The 26,576-nt window shown below is 62.2% G+C and overlaps 1 protein-coding gene across 11 annotated transcripts; it reads left to right on the top strand.

The window, feature by feature from the left end:
- Nucleotides 1-505: 505 nt before the first annotated feature.
- On the top strand, nt 506-26,576 carry MICALL2 (MICAL like 2). 11 transcript variants are annotated; one of them, XR_012432153.1, is made up of 18 exons: nt 506-792; nt 9,947-9,995; nt 11,490-11,631; nt 12,509-12,699; nt 13,834-13,949; nt 14,796-15,578; nt 16,243-16,441; nt 17,655-17,947; nt 19,661-19,754; nt 20,257-20,417; nt 21,143-21,298; nt 21,785-21,849; nt 21,924-22,047; nt 22,164-22,254; nt 22,704-22,777; nt 24,097-24,211; nt 25,927-25,973; nt 26,352-26,576. XR_012432153.1 is itself a non-coding variant. In XM_045389778.2 (17 exons), exons 1-17 carry the CDS (start codon nt 650-652, stop codon nt 26,432-26,434), a joined length of 2,727 nt encoding a protein of 908 aa, XP_045245713.2. In that variant the 5' UTR covers nt 506-649; the 3' UTR covers nt 26,435-26,576. The 11 variants fall into 11 exon arrangements, 2 of the variants coding, with proteins under 2 accessions (XP_045245713.2, XP_073890348.1); XR_012432155.1 differs by having other exon boundaries at nt 16,243-16,513; nt 21,147-21,298; nt 22,164-22,369; XR_012432154.1 differs by having other exon boundaries at nt 16,243-16,513.

Here is a 26,576-nt window from a genome sequence, read left to right as displayed (position 1 = left end):
AGCGGCGGGGCGGGGCTTGGGTAGGGGTCAGGCGGCGGGGGGCGGGGCCTGTCTGGGGCGGGACCCGGCGGCGTGGGGGCGGGACTTACCAAGAGGCGGGACCTGCCCAGGGCGGGAGCCTGTGCCGCGGTCGGGCGGCGTGGGGACGGGGCCTATCAGGAGGCAAAACCTGGAGGCTGGGGGCGAGGCCTGTCAGGAGTCGGGGCCTGCCTGGAGCGGGTGCCTGTGTCGAGGCCAGAAGGCGTGGGGACGGGGCCCATCAGGAGGCAGGACCCGGCGGCTGGGGACGGGGCCTGTCGGGAGGCAGGACCAGGCGGGTGGGGGCGGGGCCTGCTGGGAGGTGAGGCCTGCCTGGGCGGGAGCCAATGCCGGGGCCGGGAGGTGTAAGGACGGGGCCTATGAGGAGGCAGGATTTGGCGGCTGGGGGCGGGGCCTATCAGGAGGCGGGGCCGGCGGTGGCGGGGCCGGGCTCGGCTTCTCTCGGGACCCGGCGCTTGTCTCCCTCAGTCCGGCTCAGCTCGGGGTGGGCGCCGCGGGTCTGGCGGTGCGGTAGCGGCCCCAGCGTCTGTCTCACCGGGCGGGCGGGCGCGGTACAGCCGCGGGAAGGTGTCGGAGGGCGGTTCCGCCGAGCGGCGGGCGAGCCGCTCACATGGCGGCCATCAGGGCGCTGCAGCAGTGGTGCCGGCAGCAGTGCGAGGGCTACCGCGACGTGAACATCTGCAACATGACCACGTCGTTCCGCGACGGCCTGGCCTTCTGCGCCATCCTGCACCGCCACCGGCCCGACCTCATGTGAGTCCGGCCCGGCGCCCTTTGACCCCTCTGCTGTTCGGCTGCGCGCCGACACGGGCGGGGAAACTGAGGCCCGGGCGGCTGGGGATGGGGAGCCGAGGCATGGGACTGGGCGGAAATGGGCACTGCAGGCACAGCCCACCGTGCGCCCCCCAAGGCTGTCTCTAGTGGCCTGTGTGCCCGGACAGCGAATGCAGCTGGGTTCCCCCGCCCGCCAGCTGAGTCAGCCGTGACTCAGGGCGGCTCCTGGGCCCTGGCTTCAGTCCAGTCCCCCTCTGTGTCCCTGGGAAAGGCGGGCAGAGCTGCCTCTCTGGGCCCTCTGAGGCCCTCATTGCCCTGAGGTCTGGCCACCAGATGGGGTCCCTGGGATACCCCTCGTGTGGGCACTGCCCCTCCCCCATCCTGTTCAGGCCCCTGGGGGGATGCAGCCAGGGCCACTGTGGGGGAGCGGCCAGTGCAGGGCAGGAAGCCCCCAGACCCCTGGTGCTGCTGCCGGCTGGGCCTCTGAGGCCCCGGGTGATAGGGCCGGAGATGGAGAACAGCCCCCATCTCTGGGAGCAGCAGGAGGTGGCAGGGGATGAGGAGGGTCTTGGTGTGTGTAGCTGGGCAGCTGGCCCTGCCCGTTGCTGCATCTTGGCTCGAGCCTGGATCTGCTCTGTCGGTTGCTCACTCAGCAAACGCTCTTTGGCCGAATGACTGGGACCAGGCTTGCTGGGACAGAGATCTGTGCATTGGGGCAGGGGGACAGAGGCTCAGGAAGGGGGGCCCTCAAAGGCCACCTGCAGCTCAGGCACCTTCTGGGCAAAGCATTCTCCTGGGTGTGTTTTTGGTGGGAAGGTCTCAGGGTTGGGAGGAGCCACAGGCAGCACCTGGGGATGCTGGCCTCTGTCAGGCCCCAGCTGTGCAGACCAGAGAACCGAAACTAAGAGGAGGGATCCTTGCTCAGGTCACACAGCCCCAGCCTGTTGTGCAGATCTGGTGCTCCTCATCTGTGCCCTGGACACTGTCCCGCCGGTCCCACTCTGCAGGAAGCTGGGGTCTTGAGCAACAGCCTCAACCCCTGCCCTGAGGTTGTGACATGCATTTGTGGAGCTGTCGGAGGCCTCCACGTGGCATTTGGGCAGCAGCCGCTCTCCCTCGTCAGGAACGTGCCTCTGTTGCCCTTGCAGGCAGAAGATGCTGGGCACAGGGTACATGCTTCCACATGGAAAGCCTGACGCTGAGCTTAGGAGAGGGCCAGGGACCTGGAGACTGGGAGAAACCTGGAATGGGGAGGAAGGCAGGCAAGACCCCACCCCCGGGGATTCAGGGTCCTGGGTGAGGCTGGCTGGTGGCTGAACCCAGGCATCCAAGCCGGGGCCAGCCTGAAGAGCCTTCAGGGCGGGGAGAGCTGTTGCTGCTGGCTGCTGACCACCAGCTTCATGGATCACTGGTGTCGCTGGAGATTTGGGGCCCTCTGGTCCTGGGGAGTTTCTCTCCACTCCCTGCCGGCTCAGGTGTGTCTGAATGCCATGCCCAGGGGTGAGCACAGGTGCACATGTGTGTGCATGTACTGGCACAGTGGGCGCTGTATATTTCCTCAGTGCACTGACAGTTATTGAGCGCCTGCTGTGTACCCAGCATGAGTCCTGTACCTGTTCCTCTCAGCCTCCAGATGCAGGGAGCAATGTTCTGGTCACAGAGACAGACAGGGAACAGGTAAATGAATAAAAGCTCAGGGTGGCTACAGAGAGTGCAGAGGCCAGAACAGGAAGGAGGCAGGAGAGAGAGGAGGCCCTCTGCCCCCAGCTCCAGCAGGTGTGGAGTTGCCCAAGCTGTGGCTGACTTGGTTCTTATCCGTCTGTCCCCACTGGACTGTCAGCTGCAGAGGCTCGGGGCTCTGTTTTGTTCACTGCTGCATCCCCAGTGCCTGGAGCTGGGCTCAGAAGATACCAGCACATGGTTGGAGCTCTGCAGATAAGGGCCTTTCAGTTGGGGCTCAGTAGGTATGATAGGAGCTTAGTAGGTGCCCATGTACAGGACAGAGGAGAAGGCCATGTGCCCTTGGAGGCAGAGATCAGAGAGATGCAGCCAAAAGCCAAGGGTGTCCTGGGCTGGGGTGGAAGAGACAGGAAAGATCTTCCCCGAGAGCCCCCTTAGGCAGCAAGGCCCAGCCCACACCTTGACGTCGGAGTCCGGCCTCCAGAGCCGTGAGAGAACAAATTCCTGGTGTGTTTTTGTTTTTTGTTTTTTGTTTTTTTTTTTTTTTTTGAGACGGAGTCTTGCTCTCACCCAGGCTGGAATGCAGTGGCGCGATCTCGGCTCACTGCAAGCTCCGCCTCCCGGGTTCACGCCATTCTCCTGCTTCAGCCTCCCGAGTAGCTGGGACGACAGGTGCCTGCCACCGCGCCCGGCTAATTTTTTGTATTTTTAGTAGAGACGGGGTTTCACCGTGTTAGCCAGGATGGTCTCGATCTCCTGACCTCGTGATCCGCCCGCCTCGGCCTCCCAAAGTGCTGGGATGACAGGCGTGAGCCACCGTGCTTTAAGCCCTGGAGTTTGTGGAAATTTGTTACAGCAGCAGGAGGAAGCTAGTATAGGCTTCCACAGGTGTTGGGGTGTGGGGGCCTCTGCAGACCCTGGCTGATGGAAAATCAGGAGTGTCATGGGGGTTGGGTGTGCACCAGGGTGTGGGGACACGCACTCGTACAGGTGCCTGAGCCCTTTGCTTTTATTCCAGAGTTGGAGTCTCGCGCTGTCGCCCAGGCTGGAGTGTGGTGGCACCATCCTAGCTCACTGCATCCTTGAACACCTGGACTTAAGCCATCCTCCCACCTCAGCCTCCGAGTAGCTGGGACCATGCCTGGCTAATTTTCTTATTTTTAATTTAATTTTATTTTATCTATTTGTTTATTTGAGATGGAGTCTCGCTCTGTAGCCCAGGTTGGAGTGCAGTGGTGCGATCTCAGCTCACAGCAACCTCTGCCTCCCAGGTTCAAGCTATCCTCCTGCCTCAGCCTCCCAAGTAGCTGGGGTTACAGGGGTGCACCACCACACCCGGCCGATTTTCGTATTTTTTGTAGAGACAGGGTTTTGTCATGTTGGCCAGGCTGGTGTCGAATTCCTGACCTCAAGTGATCCACCTGCCCGCCTCAGCCTCCCAAAGTGCTGGGATTGTGGGCGTGAGCCACTGTGTCTGGCCTATGTCTGGCTACTTTCACTCAGCATATTGTTTCTTTTTTATTGAGATGGGGTCTGGCTATATTGCCCAGGCTGGTCTTGAACTCCTGGCCTCAAGTGATCCTCCTGCCTCAGTCTCCCAAAGTGCTGGGATTACAGGCGTGAGCCCCCATGCCTGGCCCCTGGCTCTTTGGACATGCCTGCTGTACCTTCATCACCCCCATCCTGTGCCCTCAGCCTCTGCTCCCTGCCGTGCCTCTGGGTGAGGTGGTGGCTGGGGTGGGGGTCTCCTCATGCAGCCCTCGGCTGTCCCCCCCGTCCCCAGTAGTCTTCAGGAAGGGAGGAAACACATGTGAAGGACAGGCACAGAGCGGCTGTCCTCTCAAGGCAGCGCTGAAGTCAGACTCTGTGTGAGGCCCCGCCCTTGCCACCTCATTCCCCTCCTCTTCCAGTGAAGACCCTTTGATAGCAGAAGGGTGGACGTCCTGTCTCTGTGTCTCTAGCTCTGCCACCAGGAAGGCCTTCCCTTTGTCTGGCCTTAGTCCTTCCTGCTGCACACAGAGTGTGCTTCCGCTTGGCCCTCAGGGGACAGCAGCTGTGAAGGAACCAGCTCGGGCGCCAGGCCAGCCAGGTGGGGCACCCGGGCTCCTGGTTCTGCCTCTGCCTCACTGACCCCGGATGGAGGGGGCGGGGATCCGGGCGTTCCTGTGTACCATGTCCTGGATCCTTGAGCCATGTGTGACCACACTGGGGAGCCCCACAGGCACACAGCGGTGTCCGAATCTCCGCTTTACAGCCAGGAAACAGGATCGCCCAGCCACGCCCACCAGGAGGTGGCAGGGTGGACGGGTCCTCTGCCTGGTCAGCCTGCCTGTGCCCACCTGCCCCGTCTCACCTGCGGCTGTGGGTTCTCTGCAGCCAGGCCTCAGGGCACCTGCCCCCAGGTGCTGTTTCCATACTGGTGCCACAGGGCAGCCGGGCAGCCAGGTGAGCTCAGAAACCACCCAGAACAAACAGCCCCACCTCCTGCCTCGCCTCCCTCAGCCAGTCAGCCTGTCGGGGCTGGAGCGGCTCAGCCATGGGCTGGCTGCTTTCACTCCTGGGCCCAAGCAGGTCTCCAGGCACAGCCCTTGAGCAGATGGGGCAGTGGGTACAGCGTGTCTGGGCTGGGAGGGAGTGGGGCTGGAGAGAGGGCAGGCGTGCATGGCGCAGGAAGCCGTCCAGCGGGTAGGAGAACGTTGCTGGCCTCCTTCTTGGGGGTCGTGGCTGGGGGCATTTGTCGGATCTGTGGCCAGGTCTGGGGAGGGTGTTGTGAAGTTGGGTCTCTGCTGCACCCTCAGTTCCAGGGCAGGGTCCCTTGAACTCTCTCCTGGTCCCTGCAGCTCTGGAGGCCAGCTCAGGGCTGGGCCAGGAAGTAGGGGTGGCTGGGGCGGCCACTGTGCGGTGCATGGAGCCCTCCGGCAGTGACTCCCGAGGGTGGTGGGGCTCCCCGAGACACCACTATTGTTGGGGGCTAGGGGAGAGACTCACGCAGAGGCCCCCACTCAGAAGCTCCCAGGCAGTGCCCTCGCTTCCTGGGCTGGAGCTGAGGGTGGGCTGACCTCCCCTCCCACGCGGGGCTGGGTCAGCAGGAAGCTGCTTGTGGACAGAGGCCTTCTGTTCCTGCCCCAGGGCCTGTAGCCAGACCTCTGCGGCCGCCTCTGGCCGGAACCCTCCAGGACAGGCGCCGGAGGGGGCTGCCTGTCCGCTTACTGCAGGGGGACTGCCCAGGGCCCCACACTTTCCTTCCAGAGGCCCAGTGTGCAAGGTGGGGGCTCTGCGGCCTCCCCCGCCCCAGTTATCACCGTCCCCTGCTCACTCCCTCCTCTCCTGAGCTCTGCCTGGCCATGTCCTCACTGTCTCTGAGGTTTGCTCCTTGCCCAAGTCACCTCTCTGCTGTCCTGACTGTGCCGTCTGGTCCCTGTCTCTCTTGGGCCTCCCTCCACCATCTCGCTGGGGTCTTCGTCTCTGTCTCCAGCTCTTGCTGTCCGTCCGCCTGCCTCTCCCCACTCCCTCTGCTCCCTTCTCAGTGCTGGATGTGCCTCGGCTGGTGTTCCTTCCCTTCCAAGTCGTGCACCCCCCCGACCCGCCCTCCCCACTCCATGGCCGAATCTTGTTCCAGGAAATAAACAGTGTGATGTCGGCCACCCAGGAATTTGGAGGGGGGTATACATTCCCAAGAGCCCCCAGAGGCGCCGGGGCAGAGGCCGGCTGGACTGCACGGGCTGAAGTTGATGTCCGTGGGTCAGTTAGAGGGGTGGTGGGGGCAGGCGTGGCCGGGCAGGGGCACGCACGGCGGAGAGTTGCCCAGGGCAAATCTTGTGACCGACACAGACTCGGCAAATTCATTCATTCAGCCAGTGTTGAAAGAATAAGTGACTACCACAGAAATCTCACCAAGCACAGAACAAATGCATCACAAGCATTTATAGGGCACCGACTGTGTGCCTGGCCCCAAGGTGCGTGTCTTGGAGCCGGGCCATGGCATACCTGATTTTAATTCTGAGGCTTCAAATAAGAGATTAAACCCCAGAGGGTGCCATGTCTTGGGCCATCAACCTGCAGGTTTGCAGCAGTAGCTGGGGCTGTGTCCCAGTTCCGGCCGTCTCACCATGGGCAGCTGGTCACCTGCGGAGTCGGGGGAAGCTGATGCATTTTTGTCCGGCAAGGCCAGGGGTGTCCGCCTGCTCAAGCTGCCCTCATGAGGTCCCCCAAACGGGCGGCTTCAACAACAGAAAGTGTCCTCCCGCAGTTCTGCAGGCCAACGTCCCAGATGGAGGTGTGGGCAGGGCTGGGCCCTCCTGGGGGTGGGAGGGAGGACGTGTCTGGCCTCTCTCCTTGGCTGTGGGGTGGCTGTCTTCGCCCTGTGCCTTCACCTCCTCTTCCCTGTCAGTGTGTGTCTGCATCCACCTTTCCCTTTTATGAGGACACCAGTCACGGGGCCAGGGCTCCCCGCTAAGAACGCTGTTTGAATTCTCTGATCTCCAAAGGAGACAAAATGAATTCTCTCACCTCCAGAAAGACCCTGTCTCCAAATGAGGTCACGTGGGGGGAGTTGGAGGTTAGGACTCCAGGGCGTCATTTTCTCGGGCGGGCTCCTGGAGACACGAGTGGGGTCTGCACCTGGCGATATCTCGGTGGGCTTGCCAGGCGGTTCTGGTTGCAATTTCTGCCAGCATCGGGCCTCTGAGCTCAGCTGCTCAGGGATCCCGGGGGTGTGAGCTCTGCGAGGCAAGGTGCTTCTAGGGAGGGCCTGGCCGGTGCATCGGGCAGAGTGCGGGAAAAGCCGTTCTGTGCCAGGAGCGTGGAGCCACGGTCTGGAGGCTGGAGGGCTGGCCCTGGGGAAAGAGCTTGGGGCGGGACAGGTGGTGGCTGTGGGACTGGCCAGGGTGGTGCAGCCCAGTTGAAGAGGCCTCAAACGCCTGGGATGCAGCTTGAACCTCGTCCTGAGGCCGTGGTACTTGAACTAGCAGCCCAGACCTGTGCACTGTGTGGGCACTGGCCCTGATGTGTCCAGAGGGCCTGGGGTGCCCCAATCTGCCTGGAGCTCTGAGAGCTTGACTATGGGTCTGAGGGAGAGAAGGCCCTACTAGGAAACCCACTGGACAGAGCCGCTGCCGGCCCCTGGGGTGGACAGAAGCAAATGCGGGAGGTAGACGGCCTCCTCCTCCTCCTGCTTGTTTAGAGAAAAAACAGAACTTGTGACACTGCCCTGCTGGCCGCCAATGACATGGCCCTTCTGGTCATCGGGGCATTCTTTCCGGGGACACGGCCGCTTTGGTCGGCGATGCTGGGGAAGGTCTGCAGCAGAGCTTGAGCTTTCAAAGGGCTGGGGACGGGAAGAGAGGGAGGGAGAGCCAGCTCCTAAGCTCTGGGGGCTGAGGCTGAGGCCCAGCATGGCTGCAGAGTCCCTGAGCATAGACAGCCACCCACGTGCCCTTGAGTCACACCCTATCTGGGGACAAGCCCAGGCAGACAGAGGCATCGGCCCAGGCCCGAGGAGACGGAAACCCCTTTCCCTGCCACTGAGCCCAGGGAGGGGGCTCCTCATCATCCGTCCAGCCGGGGAGGAGTCCGCGCCCCCTCTTGTCCTGTGTGCAGAAGCTCTGCCTGTGCAGCCGGGTGGTCCTGCCATCTGAAACCTGTTACCTGGGAGGTGGTCCAAGCTGGAAACGGTGGAGGGTTCTCAGGGAGCCCAGCAGAGGACTGATGGACGGCAGGGCTGGAGGCGGACGGGACAGGGGTTTCCTAAGGAGGGAGGTGGGCAACGTGCAGCCCCCATCCCGCTCCCCCCACCCCACCGCATGGCAGCTGCCTGACCTCAGTTTCCCCATCTGTGAAATGGGTAAAATGGGCTCACTGTCCAGGCCTCGGAGCGTTCTTATGGGGATCAGGGCCGGGCAAGGGCTGTGCAGGCCTCGTGGCCACAGGGGTCTCAGTCCTCACTTCTCCGTTTGAGACCTGCCCAGCCTTCCTGTTTGCTGCAGCCACGGCCATCAGATTCACCACCAGGAGCTGCAGTTGTCCTCTCAGACAGGGAGACTGAGGCCCTGAGACTGAGGCTTGCTGGGGTCAGACATGCAGGCCGGGGTGAGGCAGGACATAGCTTGTAGCCCCAGCACCCTCTGTGGGGCCAGGAAGCTTCTAGAACAGTCCAGTTCACGCTGACGTGGCAGCAGCTGCTGTCCAGGACCCCACAGGCAGCAATGTGGACAGACAGGTCATGATCACTGTATTTTTGTTTTTCCAAGACGAGGTCTCACTGTGTTATCCAGGCTGATCTCGAATTCCTGGGCTCAAGCGATCCTTCTGCCTTGGCCTCCTGCGTAGCCGGGACTACAGGCGTGAGCCATTGCACCTGGCTTCCAGATCACGATTTAACCAGCCCTCCCTTCCGGAAGCCGCAGCCCGTGCTGGGAGCTTGGCGGGTTTTGTCGGAGGGCCTAGGGCTGGGCTGTGGCCTCCTGTGTGGGATCTCGGTATGTTTTCTGCCCAGAGCACCCTCCCAAGGTGCCCATGAGGAGTCCTAGGACCAGCTGGAGGCCACATGGGGCTGTCCTCTTGGTGTCCCCAGGAGAGCCTTGCTGTCCGGGCCGGCTGGGGACCTCACCTCAGGAACTCCCTGGGACGCTTGCATCCCTGTGGTCTAGTGTGTGAGTTGGGGGTGAGGCTGGGCCCTTGCTGAGCACCCAGGAAGGCCACTTCATCACCCAAAGAGAGAACCATGTAACCTCCGTGGCCTTGGCGGCTGTCTCCCCGCTGTGTGACCTGGGGCAGGTCCCCGAGCCGCTGTCTCTGTGAGATGTGGTCATAACCGGTGTCTGCTCCACACGTTGGGTGTGAGCCTTAGGTTGGTATTTGTGAAGCGCTGAGAAGGGCACCGAAGGGTGAACAGCAGTGAGCCTTCTGACAACAGAAGTGATGATGGCTGGGGCGAGGTGGATCCAGGGCCTGCCCTGCCCTCAGGGACAGCGTGGCTGGCCCTCTCTGCGTGTGGCACCATCCCCTGCCCCGGGAGCCTCTCTCGTCCGTTCCCTGTGGTCCTCCGGGGACATCAGGCCTCTGCGACCCACCTGGTCACCGAGCATTGTGATGGGAGTAGTCCCCTCCGAGCTGAGCTGTGCTGGACCACCCTGGGCTGGTGACCTCGCCTCCCGGGCCTGCTTCCTGCCACCTCTGACTGTGCAGGAGCCCTGGTGAGGGGCGGCGTGTCCAGGGCCCAGGAGGTGAAGCTGGGGCCGTCTGTTGCCGTACCAGGTCCCAGCAGCATCACTGTGGCCAGAGCAGGGCCGGGAGCCCTGGCCTCTGCCCACTTGTGTTCCTGTGCCACCTCATTCCTTCACAGCCCTGCTCCTGGCCTCAGTTTTCCTATTTGGGCAAGATGGCCTCCGAGGCCCTCCAGCCCCTCCCTTCGTGGACTCTGAGCTGCTTTGGACACCGTGTTTTTATCTTCCAGAAACTTCAGTGCTCTCAAGAAGGAAAACATTTATGAAAACAATAAACTGGTGAGTGGCCCCCGCACCGGCCCCTTCCTCCTTCCCCGCCCTGGCCTCACAGCGGGCTTAGCCGGCCCGCCAAGCCCCACCCACGTCCGAGGGACCAAGGGACCCCCCCAGGCCCTGCGTCTGCCTCGGGAGTCCTGCCTGGGAAGCGGGGGCTCTCTGACTGGCCCTGCAGTGTGTCCTGGGCTGGGTGACCCTAGCGTTCTAGAAATAGCCTCTTATCTTGGCGTCCAGGGCATACTTGTCCCCACTTTTCCTCAGTTGGGGAGCAAGGTGGCAGGAGGTGGCTGGGTACCCTACTTCACTGCAGGGGGCTCAGCCCAGTCTGCCCAGGCAGAGCAAGGGTCTGGGGATAGCTGTGGGGGACTGTGGATGGGTTCTAGTGGGCCAGCTGCCACTCCCTCCGCATGGGACCTGCCTCCCGGCCCTGCCAGGATTCCAGTCCTGCCCTGCCCTCCTCAGCTTCCAGGCCCTTCCCTGTGTGCAGCCTCAGTTTCCCTGCTGCAAAATAAGCTCCATGCTCCCTCGTGGGCAGAGGCACCAGCAGACTCACCATCCGCCCTGTAGGCATGTCCTGTGCTGTGCCAGGCAGGCCCCGGCCACGTCCCTGCCCCTGGAGCTGGCCTTCAGCAGGGCCAGCAGTCAGCACTGAAGACACGGTCAGACCTGCCCGGCCAGCACAGGGACAGTTTGAATTTAAGCTTTAACTTAATTAAAATGAACTAAAATGACACGTTCACGGTGAAACCTCGTCTCTACTGAAATTACAAAAGTTAGCTGGGCGTGGTGGCAGGCGCCTGTAATCACAGCTATTCAGGAGGCTGAGGCAGGAGAATCGCCTGAACCCAGAAGGTGGAGGTTGCAGTGAGGTGAGGCTGTGCTCCAGCCTGGACGACAGAGTGAGACTCTGCCTCCAAAAAAATAATAATAAATAACAATAAATAAACAAGTCCAGTTCCTCAGGTGTGCCGGCCACACTTCCCATACTCGCAGGAATGGTCCTGGCCAGTGGCTGCTGGGCTGGACAGCACGGGGGATCGTGTCCCTGTCTCAACCTCCAGCAGCCCCCACCTGTTACCTGGGAGCCCTGGGCACGGCCGCTTTTGTGTCCTTCTGGCCCTGGGGAGGGCTCGGCGGTCTGTGGGTGTCAGCCCTGCTCCTGGGGGGAGCTGTTGCAACCAAGACCGGATAAGTCTGGGTTGGGTGGGGCTTGGGATTCTCCTGGTGAGGGGCAGTATCCCCCGAGGTTTCACCCGGGCAGGGCCTCGAGCGCCCACAGGCCTGGCGACCTCAGTCCTGTGCACATGGGACCGTGACCCCCACCGCACCGATGGGTAAACTGAGGCGGGGAGGCCACACGCGCGGAGCCCGGCTCCAGCCTCGAACCCATGCCTCTTTGGGCTCCAAGACTGTATCTTTGAGTCGAGGTGAGCTGGGGCCTGGAGGAGGAGGAGGGGGCTCCCAGCTGCCCTGCTGACCCCCTCCCACTTCCCGCAGGCCTTCCGCGTGGCCGAGGAGCACCTGGGCATCCCGGCCTTGCTGGACGCCGAGGACATGGTGGCCCTGAAGGTGCCTGACCGGCTGAGTATCCTGACCTACGTGTCCCAGTATTACAACTACTTCCACGGCCGCTCCCCCAGTGAGTCCCTGCTGCGCCTGCCGAGCCAGACAGGACCAGGCCCCCACCCCTGGCCCGGCTCCCAGGCCTGTGGACCTTTTGAGGTCCATGCCCAGCCCCCCCAAGAATGGCTCCTGGCATGGGCACCGGGGCTGTGCACTGGCTGTGAAGCAGCGAGAGGCCTTGCCGGGCGCCCCCCATCCCAACCCCAGCCCCATGCAAAGCCCCAGGCTGTGTGTTCACCAAAAGGGACAGGGGCCCTCGTCCTGCTGCAGGTGATCCCCAGGCCCTGACGCACGCAGGCACCTGCCCAGAGCAGGCTGAGCTGCCCCTGTTGCTTCCCCGAGGGGCAGGTGTACCAGCAGCTCCTGCTGCCCTGCCCCTCGCTGGGCCTGTTTGCCCATCTGAACCCCTGAGCTTCTGTGCCCACTGGGGCAGCTCCTGGGCCTGCCTTCATCTGTCCTGAGTTTGGACCCTATCGAAGCCAGGCTGGCCTGGCAGGGTGGGGCCCCCAGAGAGAACTGGGCAGGGGAGAGACAGGCCCCGCCTTTGTGTGTGCAGAGCTCAGCTCCCCACCCCCCACCCCCACATTCCTCTTCTAGGGTTTAGAAATCCCCGGAACCATTCTGGGCACAGGGCCTGCCTTGCCTGCTGGAGAAACAGAAAAGTCCCTTTTCCCTGACCCCAGCTGGGGCTCTGAGTGGGGAGGGAAGGAGTGGGGACCTACTCGGGGCTGTGCCAGAAAAATGTGCCCTCAGGGCTACCTCTCCCCAGCCCTGGGCCCCGAGGTCTCCCCCAGGCACCAAGGCCTGTGCCGGGCACTGGGACCTCTGGAGGGACCTAGACCCTTTCAGAGCCAGGCCTGGGACCCTCCCAACCCCTGCTTGTTTCCTGCCAGTTGGGGGCATGGCAGGCGTGAAGAGGGCCTCGGAGGACTCTGAGGAGGAGCCGTCTGAGAAGAAGGCTCCAGTCCAGCCAGCCACGCTGCCGTCGCCTACCCCCACCCGGAAGCCTCCACTATCTCCAGCCCAGACAAACCCTGTGGTCCAGAGGAGGAATGGGGGTGCAGAGGGTCCACCCCCCAAGACTGTAAGCTCCCAGCCCGCCCTCCCCCTGGTTCCCTGGGTTTTCCACCTGCGGGTGCAGAGGGGGCTTGTGGGACTACGTGCAGCCCCTAAGCCACGGGACCCGGAGGGGGTGTGGCCTCTAAGTCATGGGACCCGGAAGGGGGTACAGCCCCTAAGCCATGAGACCCGGGCGGGGATGCGGCTCCCCCAGTCCAGGACTCAGTCTTAGCAAGAGCCACCAGGACCGGCTCTCCAGGGCTCCGTCAAGCCAGGGGTTGTGATCCCACTTTGTACAGATGGGTAAACTGAGTCCCAGGGAGGACACAAAGGTGGGACAGAGCTTGAACCTGGATGGGCCCAGGACGCCTCCCTCCTGGGGAGAGAAGGGTTGCTGGGCTATGTCCTATACCCAAGACCGGCTCTGCAGTGAACCCAGGCACCCCCACTTCTCATATGTGGAGTTGGGGTGGAAGGTGGTAGGCGAATAGCTGGTGGTTGGCACCCCCTGCTCCCCCTGGACTGCCACTCCAGGCTCCCAGGATGATGGGAATTGGATGGGATCCATGCCCCTTGATGGGGCAGGAGGCCTGGAATCTGTCTCTTGGCCCCCACCCTGACTGAACGACCACTAGCATCAGGCCCCAGCTCCCTCCCCAGGGCTGGGCTAGAGTCCCTGGACTGGGGCTGCTTCCCGCCTGGGTGTGACCGTACCCTGCTGGCGGCTCCTCTCCCGGCCAGTTCTCCATCTATAAGATGGGCTTGGCCGGGCGCGGTGGCTCAAGCCTGTAATCCCAGCACTTTGGGAGGCCGAGACGGGCGGATCATGAGGTCAGGAGATCGAGACCATCCTGGCTGACACGGTGAAACCCCGCCTCTACTAAAAAATACAAAAAAAAAAACTAGCCGGGCGAGGTGGCGGGCGCCTGTAGTCCCAGATACTCGGGAAGCTGAGGCAGGAGAATGGCGTGAACCCGGGATGTGGAGCTTGCAGTGAGCTGAGATCACGCCACTGCACTCCAGCCTGGGCGACAGAGTGAGACTCTGTCTCAAAAAAATAAAAATAAAAAAGATGGGCTCTTCTGGCCGCCTGTGGGCTGCCACCAGGAGGGAGGGCTGGGTGGATGGCCACTTTGAGAGGTGCTGGCATCCTCCCCAGGGCCAGGTGTCATCGGGCAGCTCGGTCAGCAGCATCTGCGGGATCTGCGGTAAGCACGTGCACCTGGTACAGCGGCACCTGGCCGACGGAAGACTCTACCACCGCAGCTGCTTCAGGTGGGGCCGCTGTCCACCCACATGCCTGAGTATGCACCTCCCCTCCCAGAACCCTCCCACAGCTCCCACTGCCTCCCACCCAGCCGCATCCTTCTCCTCCTCTTCCTCCCCGTCTTCCCCCCTCCTTCTCCCCCTCCCCCCTCCTCCCCCTTTTCCCTCCTTCTTCTTTTCTTCCTCCTCCCCTTCCTCCCCCCCGCTTCCTCCTCACTCTTCTCTCCTTACTGCTCTCCTTCCTCACCCTCTTCCCCACCCCGGGCTCTGTTGCTGAGAGCCCAAGATGCTCTGCTGTTCCCAGACACCCAGGGCCTGAGGCCCCTCACTAAGCCCCAGTATCCTCCAGTGCCCCTGTCGAGATGCCCTCCCGAGTGTCCTTCCACACACACTGCCTCGGTCTCCCTCCTGTGCCTCAGCCCATCCCACTGGGGTGTTTTACTCAGTGGCCATCCCCAGCCCCTCCCTGCCACCGGATGGGGGCTCTTAAGGATGAGCTGTTCCCCCTCCTTCTGTCCCCAGCTCTGCAAGGCTGGGGTGGGTCAGTCCCCCCAGTTCCATCCCCCAGTCTGTGGGGCCGGGGTGAGTCGGCCCCGAAGTGGGGCCTGGGGTGGCCTGTGGGTGCGTGTCTGCTGACATGCGTGAGTACTCTCTGGGGTCTGCACCCCAAACAAGGATTTTGGTGGGGTCTGTGACTCAAGGGGTTAGGGACCCTGAGAAGAGGTATTTGTTGAATGAATCGGCGACCTCGAGAGTGGACACGGGAGTCCGAAATGCCTGCTCTGGGAGCACATGGTGAATGCATGGCGGGGCGGGCGGTGCTGAGCTGGGGCTCCTGTGCCTTTCCTCCCCCAGGTGCAAGCAGTGCTCCTGCACGCTGCACTCGGGGGCCTACAGGGCCACCGGAGAGCCGGGCGCCTTCGTCTGCACCAGTCACCTCCCTGCGACTACCTCTGCAAGCCCCAAGTTGCCTGGTCTGGTCCCCCAACGGCCAGGGGCCATGGCTGTGAATTCCAGGACCCCCTGTTCCCCGCAGAAGGCCCAGGAGGCGAACAAGCCCAAGGCCAGACCGTCGGCCTGGGAGCCTGCTGCGGGCAACTCGCCTGCCAGGGCTTCCGTTCCAACCACACCCAACCCTCCAGCCACCAGCGCCGCGTCCGTCCGTGTGAGGAGCCCAGCCAGGCCCTCTGAGAGCTGCGCGGCCCCCACTCCCCTGGAGGGGAAAGTCCGCCCTCGTGTGACCAACAGCTCCCCGATGGGCTGGTCGTCAGCTGCCCAGCGCACAGCAGCGGCCGCCTCCCATCCCCCTGTGCCCCCGAGTGCCCCAGACCCTCGCCCGGCCACATCCCAGGGCGGGGGAGCTCCCCGAGTGGCAGCTCCTCAAACCACGGTCAGTTCAAGCTCCACGTCTGCAGCCACCGTGGACCCCCCAGCCTGGACCCCATCTGCCTCCAGGACCCAGCAGGCCCGGAATAAGTTTTTCCAAACATCAGCGGTGCCCCCCGGCACCAGCCCTGCTGGCAGGGGTCCTGCGTCGTCACTTGCTCCTTCCAGGGACAGCAGCAAGGAGCAGGCACGGAACTTCCTCAGGCAGGCCCTCTCGGCGCTGGAAGAGGCTGGCGCTCCGACGCCTGGCAGGTGAGTGGCGTGGGGACCGGGGGTGCGGCCTCTATGCACCAGGTGAGTGGCGTGGGGGGTGTGGCCTCTATGCACCAGCCAGAGGGACCCCAGGAGGCCAGAGGGCTTGGGGGCGCTGCCCCTCCCTGGCTGCGCGGTCCTGGGGACTGAACCTCCCCTGCCTGTTTCCTCCTCTGGGGAATGGGGAGGAGGAGCCAGGACGGCAGTGCCTGTGGTCAGGATGGTGGGAGCTGGGTCCTTACGGAAAACCTGGTGTCTACCTGTGTTCGAGGGCATCATCGGTGAGGTGGCGCTGCTGCTCTAGGGCTCACAGTGCCGCACTCCCTTGGATCACAAGGGCCCTACGCCCATTTCACAGATGCAGGGACAGGTTGCGAGCAGGACCCACACTGGCTAGGCTGAGCGTCACCTTGTCTGAGTCCAGCCGGGCCCTGACCTTCCATGCCTGGGCCCCGTGCCTGCCCGTGCCTGGACCCTGGGCAGATGATGTGGACGGGTAGAGGGGGGCGCTGCATCAGTTTCCAAAGACCCCCTCCCTGGGCAGCTTATGCAGCAGAAATCTACTCCCTCACAGTTCCGCAGGCCAGAAGTCCGACCTCGAGGCGTGGGAAGGGCCGCGCACCCTCCAGGGCACTAGGGGTGGACCTGTCCTTGTCTCTTCCAGCTCCCAACGGCTCTGAGCGTTCTTGGCTTGTGGCCGCCTCCCTCCAGTCTCTGCCTCCGTCTCCACGTGGCCTTCTCTCTGTCTGTCTTCTCCTCTTCTGTCTCTCCTAAGGACACTGGTCGTTGGACTAGGGTCCACCCTAACCCAGCGTGGGTGCATCTTAACATGATTACAGCTGCCAAGATGGTTTACAGATAAGGTCACACTCTGAGCTTCCCAGGGGACGTGAATTTTAGGGGTCACCATTCAACCAAGTACAGTCACTTAACGAGTGAGGACACTTGTTGTGGTCTGGCTGGCAACGCTGTTTGCTGCCCCGTATTGGGTGGTGCAGGCGTCCCCTGCTCAGAGCTGCCTCCTGCCCGCGCACTGGGCAGCAGGGGGTGCCCAGAGCCTCCAGGGTGGCCACAGGCAGGAGAAGAGCGAGTTCGCTCTGCTCCTCCTGGCACTGGCGGGTGTCCAGGGCATCCTAGGGACTGAGGATGAGTGTGGGGGGCTCCAGGGAGTGCTTCCTAGGTGGGGGGTAGGGGGCACGTGTGGCTGGGGAGGAGCCCAGCTCTGGTCAGCCCAGGTCTGGTCACCCCTGAGCCCGGTGTCGGGGGAAAGGGGGGAAGGAACCTGGTTGTCGAGCGGGGTGGGGACATGGAGGCACTGGCTCGGGGATGGGGAGGCACCTGGTGCCCCCACCTCAGCTTTGGCAGCCTCACTCCCGGCATGTGCCCGAGGGAAAGCAGGAAGGCACGGAGGCCTCATGTCTGGCCCTGTGTCTGTGTGTCTGGCCGGGCTGGAGAGACTGTGTCACATAGGACTGAACCTGGCAGCCCAGGCCGGCCCAGGCTCTGACAAAGCCTCAGATGCTTCCAGCCTGGGTGTGTGATGTGTTTCGGGGGCGGATGTTTTAATCTCAGCCAACACTGGATTTCATGGGAGAGTAGAATCAGCCACCGCATATGCTCATGCCAGAAACAGGTGTCTGTGGCCCGTCCCTTGCCAGGGTGGTCCATCCTGCTGCCAGAGGCTGGGCATTGGAAGCAAACTGCAGGGAGGCAGAGGGGTGGCCTGGCGCAATGGTCGGGGAGGCAGAGGGGTGGCCTGGGGTGATGGTGGGAGGTGGAGGGGTGGCCTGGGGTGATGGTTGGGAAGGCGGAGGGGTGGCCTGGGGTGATGGTGGGAGGTAGAGGGTGGCCTGGGGTGATGGTGGGAGGTGGAGGGTGGCCTGGGGTGGTGGTAGGAGGTGGAGGGTGGCCTGGGGTGATGGTGGGAGGTGGAGGGTGGCCTGGGGTGATGGTGGGACTCTGTCCGGAGGGTGGGCATTGGGAGCAAGCTGCTGGGGAGGCGGAGGAGCAGCCTCGGGTAATGGCGGGAGGGCGCCTGGATCCAGCTGTGCCTGATACATGCTCTTTTACTTACAGGCCCTCCCCAGCCACTGCCCCTGTTCCCAGTTCTCAGCCCAAAACTGAAACACCACAAGCAAGTCCCTTAGCCAAGCCATTACAGCCCACGTCTCCCCAGGCTTTTGGCATCCCTTCAAGGACGGACCCGCCAGCCCCCCTGAGCACGAGCAGCACCTCTCAGGCATCCGTGTCGCCCCCGGCAGGCAGGAGGAGCTTGGCCGAACCCTCGGGGGTCGGCAGGGTGGGTGCTGGCTCCAGGCCGAAGCCAGAGGCGCCGACGGCAAAGGGTAAAAGCACCACCTTAACGCAGGGTGAGTAAGGGGCTGGGACGCAGGAGGCCATGGGGGCCTGCAGCTCTGGGACTCTGCCCTGGCCAGTTTCACCATCACCCCCGCCTGCCTTCCTCTCCGTCTCCGTCTCCGTCTCTGTCCTCCGTGACACCTGCTCACAGCCTCCTGGGGTCCTGGCGCTCTCTCTGTGCGGTGGCTGCAAACGTCCTCAGGGCTATGCTGTCCGCCGGCGCTGTTGCCCAGCCCACCCCACCCCATCCGCACCCCCTGCAGATGCCTGCAGCCCATCCCTGCAGCATCCCGCTCAGCTCAGTCTGGCAGTGACACCTGGCGGCTCACAGTGGCCTGGCTTTGCTGTGGTCAGGCCTCCTGTTCTCCGCTGGTGTTTTGCAGTTTCTGCCTGTTGCTTTGTTTGACAACATTGCATTGTTGCTGTGGCACTGTGTCGCCACGTACTGGAGATGGCGCCCTGTGCCCCATACCTCCCAGTGGTGTCCCAGTGACAGCACCCTGTGCCCCTTCCGCCCCCCAGGTTGTGTCCAGGTGACAATGCCCTATGCCCTCTCTGCTCCCCCGGCTGGTGTCCTGATGACAGCACCCTGTGCCCCATCCCCCACCCCCCCCGCTGGTGTCCCAGTGATGGTGCCCTGTGCCGTGTCCCCCACGGCTGGTGTCCTGATGATAGCACCCTGTGCCCCATCCCCCACCCCCCTGCTGGTGTCCCAGTGATGGTGCCCTGTGCCCTGTCCCCCACCTCCCCCCGCTGGTGTCCCAGTGATGGTGCCCTGTGCCCCGTCCCCCCAGATGGTGTTCTGGTGACGATGCCCTGTGTCCTGAGGGCTCTGGTGCCTCCTGGGCTGGGAGCTCTTCCTGGGGCCTCCCTGGACCACACAGTCCTATTTTATGGGCTCACATGTTTTTGGGAACAGGGAGCTAGGTTTTTTCTAGGCACCTGGGGGTAGCCCACCAGGGGTTAGCCCCCTGCGTGGACATGGCCAGGTTGGGCAGGATGTGGGTGTAGGGCTTGTGAGGCCAACACTGTGCCAGCCGGGAGGCCCAGGGCACGGGGATGGCCAGGCTACCCAGCGAGCTGTTGGCTGTGCCGGGACAGACCCCAGGCTCCCGGCAGTCCTGCTTTGATGCATGGCTCTGTCTCCCCACCTGGGGGCAGCCGAGGTCCCCCTCCCCACTTTACCATGGGAGACTGGCCGTCCCTGCCATCTGGGGGTGCCTAGTAAAAAGCTAGAGGTTCCCGCGGCTTTATCGAGCTGGGCTGAGAACACACTGGGCTGCAAAGGGTTTTTCCAGATCCTTCCCTTCAACTGAGTTCTCATGGTTAAAGCCACACCCTGAGCCCTGCTGAACAGGACCCAGGAGCCAAGAAAGCCTACAGACGAGCAGCCGCGGTTCAGGTGTTCCCCTTGCACAGGCGGACAGAGGATCAGAGTCCATGGGGCTCACCCTGCCATGTCCCCACCCATTTGGCAGAAGGGGAAGTTGAGGCCCAGAGGCAGGGAGAGACTCCGCCAGGGACACAGCACGGGAGACCCAGCTGGGAGCCCCTTCCCCTGACCCCCTGCGTGGTGCTCCTGATGCCCACAGGCCAGCTGGCTGTGGGGGTGTCTGAGGGTGGAGTGGCTGTGGGAAGATGGCAGGGGGAGGCACAGCCCTCCCTGCAGACACCCCATTCCCAGCACTCCCTCCTTATACCCAGACCCCTTGCCTCCCACCCAGACGGGAGCGCCAGCCCCCAGGAAGGCCAGGAGGATGGGCCGGCAGGATGGAGAGCGAATCTGAAGCCCGTGGACAGGAGAAGCCCAGCTGAGAGGTTAGGGATGCTGGCCCAGGGCCTGGTACACCATAGGTGCTTAATAAATGCAGTGAGTATGTAATCGACCGATTGACACGCCCATCCAGGGATGGACGCACCTCCCTGTGAGTAGCAGAGGCCAAGTCACCCCACCTGAGGGACATGGGGGCCGCTCTCCCTGGTTTGGGGACAGTGTTCCTGTGTGCCTCACCTGGGCATGGCAGCCCCCGTGTGGGTTCACGCACCACGCCTGCAGCTGGGGTGGAGTCTCTCCGTGTGTGGGTCCCGTGGGGGCCCAGAGCTCACACCTGGAGTCTGGTTCGCACCACAGCAGGTAGTGGTGCACACACCTGTGTCTGTGGGAGGGTCCCAGCAGGTGTAGTCGGTGGGCTGGGAGGTGGTATTTGCTCAGAAGGCCACCTGCTCCCTCGAGCTGCTCTACACATGGCCTGGGAGCCCCTCCAGGTGGGCCAGGCCTGGGGCTGGTAGCTCGGGTTCCGACCTCATGCCTTCTGCCCAGGACTCTGAAGCCCAAGGAACCACGGGCCCTGGCAGAGCTGAGGGCGGGGGAGACCCCCGGGAAGGTCTCAGGCAGCTTTGCGGGGAGTGTCCACATCACCCTGACCCCCGTGAGACCTGAGAGGACGCCGCGCCCAGCCAGCCCAGGACCCAGCCTCCCAGGTACTGCTGGACGGGACCTAGGGGCCCCCAGGTGCCTAGCTGGCCATCCCCCTTGGGTGGGGCCCCGGGACTGGACCTGTAGTGCCACCTCCTGGGGTGTGTGGGAAGGGGCTGTGGTCAGCCAGAGGTGCTGGTGGTCCTGGGCAGGCTTGTGTGCATGTGTGTGCAACTGTGTTCGTGTGATGCATGTGTCTGTGTTCATGTATGTGATGCATGTGTCCGTGCGTGCACCTGTGTTGATGTGTGATGCATGTGTGTATGTGTGATGATGTGCACATCTGTTCATGTGTGTGATGCATGTGTCAGTGCGTGCACCTGTGTTGTGTGTGATGCATGTGTGATGCATGTGCATGTCTGTTCATGTGTGTGATGCATGTGTGTTCGTGTGTGCACCCATGTTCATGTGTGTGATGCATGTGTGTGCACACATCTCTCTGTGTATTCCCAGCACTCACAGGTGCCCTAGATCCATATCCAGCTCTCGTGCCACTTCCTGTGTGACCCTGAGCAGCCAGCATCCCCCTGGGTTAGCCCCCTGGGGAGACATGGCTAGGTTGGGCAGGACGTGGGTGTAGGCCTTGTGATGCCAACCCTGTGCCAGTCGGGAGGCCCAGGGCACAGGGATGACTGGGCTACCCAGCAAGCTGTTGGCTGTGCCGGGACAGACCCCAGGCTCCCAGTGGCCCTGCTCTGACACGTGGCTCTGTCTCCCCACCTGGGGGCAGCCAGGTCCCCCTCCCCACCCCGCCGCAGGAGACTGGCCATCCCTGCCAGCCTTGACGTTTCTGACAACTGGCTTCGTCCGGAGCCCCCTGAACAGGAAGCCCGAGCGCAGAGCTGGAAGAAGGAGGAGAAGAAACCTCACCTTCAGGGCAAACCAGGTCAGCCCCAGAGACGCTACTGCTGTTTGGAGTGTAGGTGAAGGGAGCCTTCCTCTGAGGAGGTAATGCCTGCTGGGGCTTTGGAGGATGCATAGGAGCTCACAGGGCCTAGAATGGAGGGATAGCCTGGAGGAAGGACCCAGCCCTGTGTCCTAGGCCCTCCCTCGTGAATAGAGACCCCAGCTGTCTCAGAGCGCCTTGTCACAGACTCCTGATGATCATGGAATGTCTGCTCCTGGCAGCTTGAGGGACTGGGGTGATTGGGTGTTGCTGACCCGGAGGAGGGCAGGGTGCAGGGTGGGGCCGGGCCTGGAGGCCACTCAGATGTCGGTGGGGCTGGGGCAGGGCAGCCCAGTGGGCATGCGGGTCATTAGGGAGGCAGGGCTGAGGCCAGCTGTGCTGAGGTCAGGACCCTTCCAAGCTGTGTCCTGGTCGCTTAGGGCCTGGTGGCCGAGGTCCCGGAGGCTCACCCTGCCCCTTTTCCAGGGAGACCCTTGTCCCCGGCCAATGTCCCTGCTCCACCTGGTGAGACGGTGACCTCCCCAGTCAGGGTGAGTAGCAGTGGGGAGCCGGAGCCGGGCAGGGGCCCAGCCCTCCCGCATCCTCACCGCCCCTCCATCCCCAGCTGCACCCCGACTACCTCTCCCCGGAGGAGATACAGAGGCAGCTGCAGGACATCGAGAGGCGGCTGGATGCCCTGGAGCTCCGCGGTGTGGAGCTGGAGAAGCGGCTGCGGGCAGCCGAGGGAGGTGAGCGCTTCGGCCTGGTCCTGGGCCAGCCCGACTCCCACAGACACCCTCAGTCCTGGGGCTAGGGGCTGTGAACCCTGGTGGGCCCCCCTGCCCCAGCTGGCTCCTCTCCCCAGATGATGCTGAGGACGGCCTCATGGTGGACTGGTTCTGGCTTATTCACGAGAAGCAGCTTCTGCTGAGACAGGAGTCAGAGCTGATGTACAAGTGAGAGCCCAGCCGCGTGCCCCTCCTCGAAGGCCAGGACCTCGTTGCAGGCTGGGCAGGCCAGGCCGGGGACAGGAGCGCAGAGTCAGGCCTCAGATGCGTGTCTCTGCAGCAGGTCCAGGCCCTTGTTGCTGTCTGGGTGGGCCAGGTGGGGGACGGGTGGTGAGTCAGGCCTCAGACGCGTGTCTGTGTGGCAGGTCCAGGCCCTTGTGCAGGCTGGGTGGGCCAGGTGGGGGACAGGAGCGGCAGAGTCAGGCCTCAGATGCGTGTCTTTGTGGCAGGTCCAGGCCCTTGCACAGGCTGGGTGGGTCAGGTGGGGGACAGGAGCGGCAGAGTCAGGCCTCAGATGCGTGTCTATGTGGCAGGTCCAGGCCCTCATTGTGGGCTGGGCGGGCCAGGCAGGGGACGGGGCGGCAGAGTCAGGCCTCAGACGCATGTCTGTGCTGCAGGTCCAAGGACCAGCGTCTGGAGGAGCAGCAGCTGGACATCGAGGGCGAACTGCGCCGGCTCATGGCCAAGCCTGGTGCGTCCCCCGTGCCCCAGCCAAAAGCCAAGGGGCCCCACCCCAGCCAGGGATGCCGCGGAGCCCAGAGTGCCTGGGGGCCGTGGTGAGACCTTCCCTGGAGCCAGGCGGGCCTGCATTCAAGTTTCAGCTCTCCCACCTCCTGGCTGTGTGTCCTCAGCCAAGGCACTTAACCTTGCTGTGCTTGGGTTTCAGCCCTTGCACAGTGAGAATGCTCGCAGTACCCACCTCACACGGCTGTTGTGAGGATTAAACACATCAATTCACTTAAGATATTTAGTGTAGCAACAGTCAGGGTGAGCCGTGGGCATTTGTCTTGTGATGCCCGGTGCCCTGGCTGAGGGCGCAGGCCGTGGCCATCTGCCTCTGTCCTTTCCTTGCTGTGTGGCGGGGACAACAATGCCCTGGGCCTCAGTGTCCGTATCTCTGTAGCGGGTGGTGTTTCTGCGAGATGACGGGGAAGGGTCCCAACACTCGGGCTCTGACATGGCGGTTCCTTTCTTCACTCACTCATTCACTCATTCATTCACTCTTTCACTCATTCATTCACTCTTTCACTCATTCATTCACTCTTTCACTCATTCATTCACTCTTTCATTCATTCACTCACTGATTCATTCACTCATTCATTCATTCACTCATTCATTCATCCCTCATTCATCCGTTCATTCACTCACTCATCCATTCATTCACTCACTCATCCGTTCATTCACTCCTTCACTCATTCATTCACTCATTCACTCATACACTCATTCATCATTCACTAATTCATTCATTCACTCATTCACTCATTCATTCACTCATTCACTCATTCATTCACTCACTGATTCATTCACTCATTCATTCACTCATTTACTCATTCATTCATCACTCACTTATCCGTTCATTCACTCATCCGTTCATTCACTCATCCGTTCATTCACTCCTTCACTCATTCATTCACTCATTCACTCATACACTCATTCATCATTCACTAATTCATTCATTCACTCATTCACTCATTCACTCTCATTCATTCACTCATTCACTCATTCACTTGCTCACTCATTCACTCATTCACTCACTCATACACTCATACACTCATTCATTCATTCATACACTCATTCATTCATTCACTCATTCATTCACTCATTCACTCATTCATTCACTCATTCACTCATTCATTCACTCATTCATTCTGCTCCAGGTGTCCCCAAGACCACACCTTCCTCCTCCAAAAGAGGAGCCTGGCGCTTGGGTGGCAGGGACATTGTGTCCTGTGGGGTCATGGCAGTGGCAGCGGGGCGGGGGGGCTCCTGCTGACAGAGCCGTCCCCGCAGAGGCTCTGAAGTCCCCACAGGAGCGGCAGCAGGAGCAGGAGCTGCTGGAGCGGTACGTGAGCACCGTGAATGACCGCAGTGATATCGTGGACTCACTGGACGAGGACCGGCTCCGGTGAGGGTCAGGCGCCAGGGTCCCCTCCCAGCCAGGCCAGGACTGGTCACCTGGTCCATGCTCCCAGCCCTCAGGGTCAGCCGGCCCTGTAGAACTTTCTGTCCAGGCGGTTATCGTCTGTGCTCACTGGTACAGCAGCCAGGGGCCACATGTGGCCATTGGGAACTTTTCAAAAGTCCTTTTTTTTTTTTTTTGACGTGGACTCTTGCTCTGTCCCCCAGGCTGGAGTGTAGTGGTGCGATCTTGACTTACTGCAACCTCCACCTTCCAGGTTCGAATGATTCTCTTGCCTCGGCTTCTCAAGTAGCTGGGATTACAGGCCCACACCACCATGCCCGGCTAATTTTTTTTGTTTTTGGTTTTTTGAGACGGAGTTTTGCTCCTGTTGCCCAGGCTGGAGTGTAGTGGTGTGATCTCGGCTCAGTGCAACCTCCATCTGCCGAGTTCAAGCGATTCTCCTGCCTCCGCCTCCCGAGTAGCTGAGGTTATAGGCTCGCACCACCATGCCTGGTTAATTTTTTGTATGGTTTTCACCGTGTTGGCCAGGCTGGTCTCGAACTCCTGACCTCAGGTGATCTGCCTGCCTTGGCCTCCCAAAGTGCTGGAATTACAGGCGTGAGCCACTGTAACTGGCCATAAAATCTTAGGGGTTTTTTTTTTTTTTGAGAGGAGTCTCACTCTTTTGCCCAGGCTGGAGCGCAGGGCGCAATCTCAGCTAACTGCAAGCTCTGCCTCCCAGGTTCACGCCATTCTCCTGCCACAGCCTCTCGAGTAGCTGGGACTACAAGCGCCCGCCACCACGCCCAGCTAATTTTTTTGTATTTTTAGTAGAGACGGGGTTTCACTGTGTTAGCCAGGATGGTCTCGATCTCCTGACCTCGTGATCCACCTGCCTCAGTCTCCCAAAGTGCTGGGATTACAGGCGTGCGCCACTGCGCCCAGCCAAAGCCTTAGTTTTTAACTTGAACTTCCAAGGCCACATGCATCTCCTGGCTCCTGCACGGACTGTGTGACCATCCCCAACAGCTTTCCTATCTCATCTCATGAGGGGTCCAGCACATGGCACGCAGGGTCGGCAGCTGAAGTCCACCTCTGTGAGACCTTCTGGGAGCGTGAAGGGGCCTTGGCATGGGTTGGCCCAGGCCTCCTGTCCAGGTCACCTGTGTGGTCGGCCAAGGCCTCCTGTACCAGGTCACCTGTGTGGTTGGCCCGGGCCTCCTGTCCAGGTCACCTGTGTGGTCGGCCGAGGCCTCCTGTCCAGGTCACCTGTGTGATCGGCCCGGGCCTCCTGTACCAAGTCACTTGTGTGGTTGGCCTGGGCCTCCTGTCCAGGTCACTGATGTGGTCGGCCGAGGCCTCCTGTCCAGGTCACTGGTGTGGTTTTCCCAGGGCCCTCCTGTACCAGGTCACCTGTGTGGTTGACCCAGGCCCTCCTGTCCAGGTCCCTGGTGTGGTCGGCCCGGGCCTTCTGTCCAGGTCACTGTTGAGGGGCTGGCCCTGGAGAGGACAGGGACCTGGCATTGTTGGGAGCAAGGTCTCGACGTGAGGCCTGTCAGCAGGAAGGGGCAGGTGGCATGGGTCCAGGTGGAGCTCGGGGCTGGGGTACGGCTGCTGGAGACTCACTGGGGTGAGGCTGGCTGGAGACTGTCCGGTGGCCCCTCCAGAGCACGTTGCTATTGCTGTTGTCACTCACGGCCACCCTGGTCCCGTTTCAGGGAACAAGAGGAGGATCAGATGCTGCAGGACATGATTGAGAAGCTGGGTGACTGGGCCGGGGATGTTGGGGGCTGGGCTGGCTGGCTGGGTGGGCCGGGCCTCCAGCTTGGGGTGGGGGGCAGGTGTCGGGGCCCCCCTCAGCCTTGGTGACAGGACAGGCAGGTTCACCCTGAGGGTGAGAGCTCCCTCCCGCCACTAAGAGAGCCAGGGGCGGCTGGTTACCATGTGGTCATGGTGGGGACCAGCCCTCAGGGCACCCAGTCGGGGCGGGTTCTCACATGGGAGGGCACAGGGCTTCCTGCGGGCTCCGAGGCCCAGGGCGGACTGTGGCCAGTGGAAGGGAAGGATGTTTCTGGCAGGGGGATTTGTGTGGGCTGCGGCCATGTGGCGATGAGCATGACCTCACTGTCCACCTGTGCCCTAGGCCTCCAGAGGAAGAAGTCCAAGTTCCGCTTATCCAAGATCTGGTCACCAAAAAGCAAAAGCAAAAGCAGCACCTCCCAGTAGCGGCCAGTGGGGCCGTGGGCTCGGCCCGGACCCGGCATTCGGACTTGGACTCAGGAAGGGCCTCCTGTCCCTACAAGGGGCATGTGGACAGCAGGGACCTGCGCTACCGTCTGTGGCCTCAATAAAGAAACGGACCACACGG

This window comes from Macaca fascicularis, chromosome 3, assembly GCF_037993035.2.
Source record: "Macaca fascicularis isolate 582-1 chromosome 3, T2T-MFA8v1.1".
Taxonomy (NCBI): Eukaryota; Metazoa; Chordata; class Mammalia; order Primates; family Cercopithecidae; genus Macaca; species Macaca fascicularis.
The sequence above is the reverse complement of the archived record's forward strand: the minus strand, read 5'-3'. Positions and strand labels throughout refer to the sequence as shown.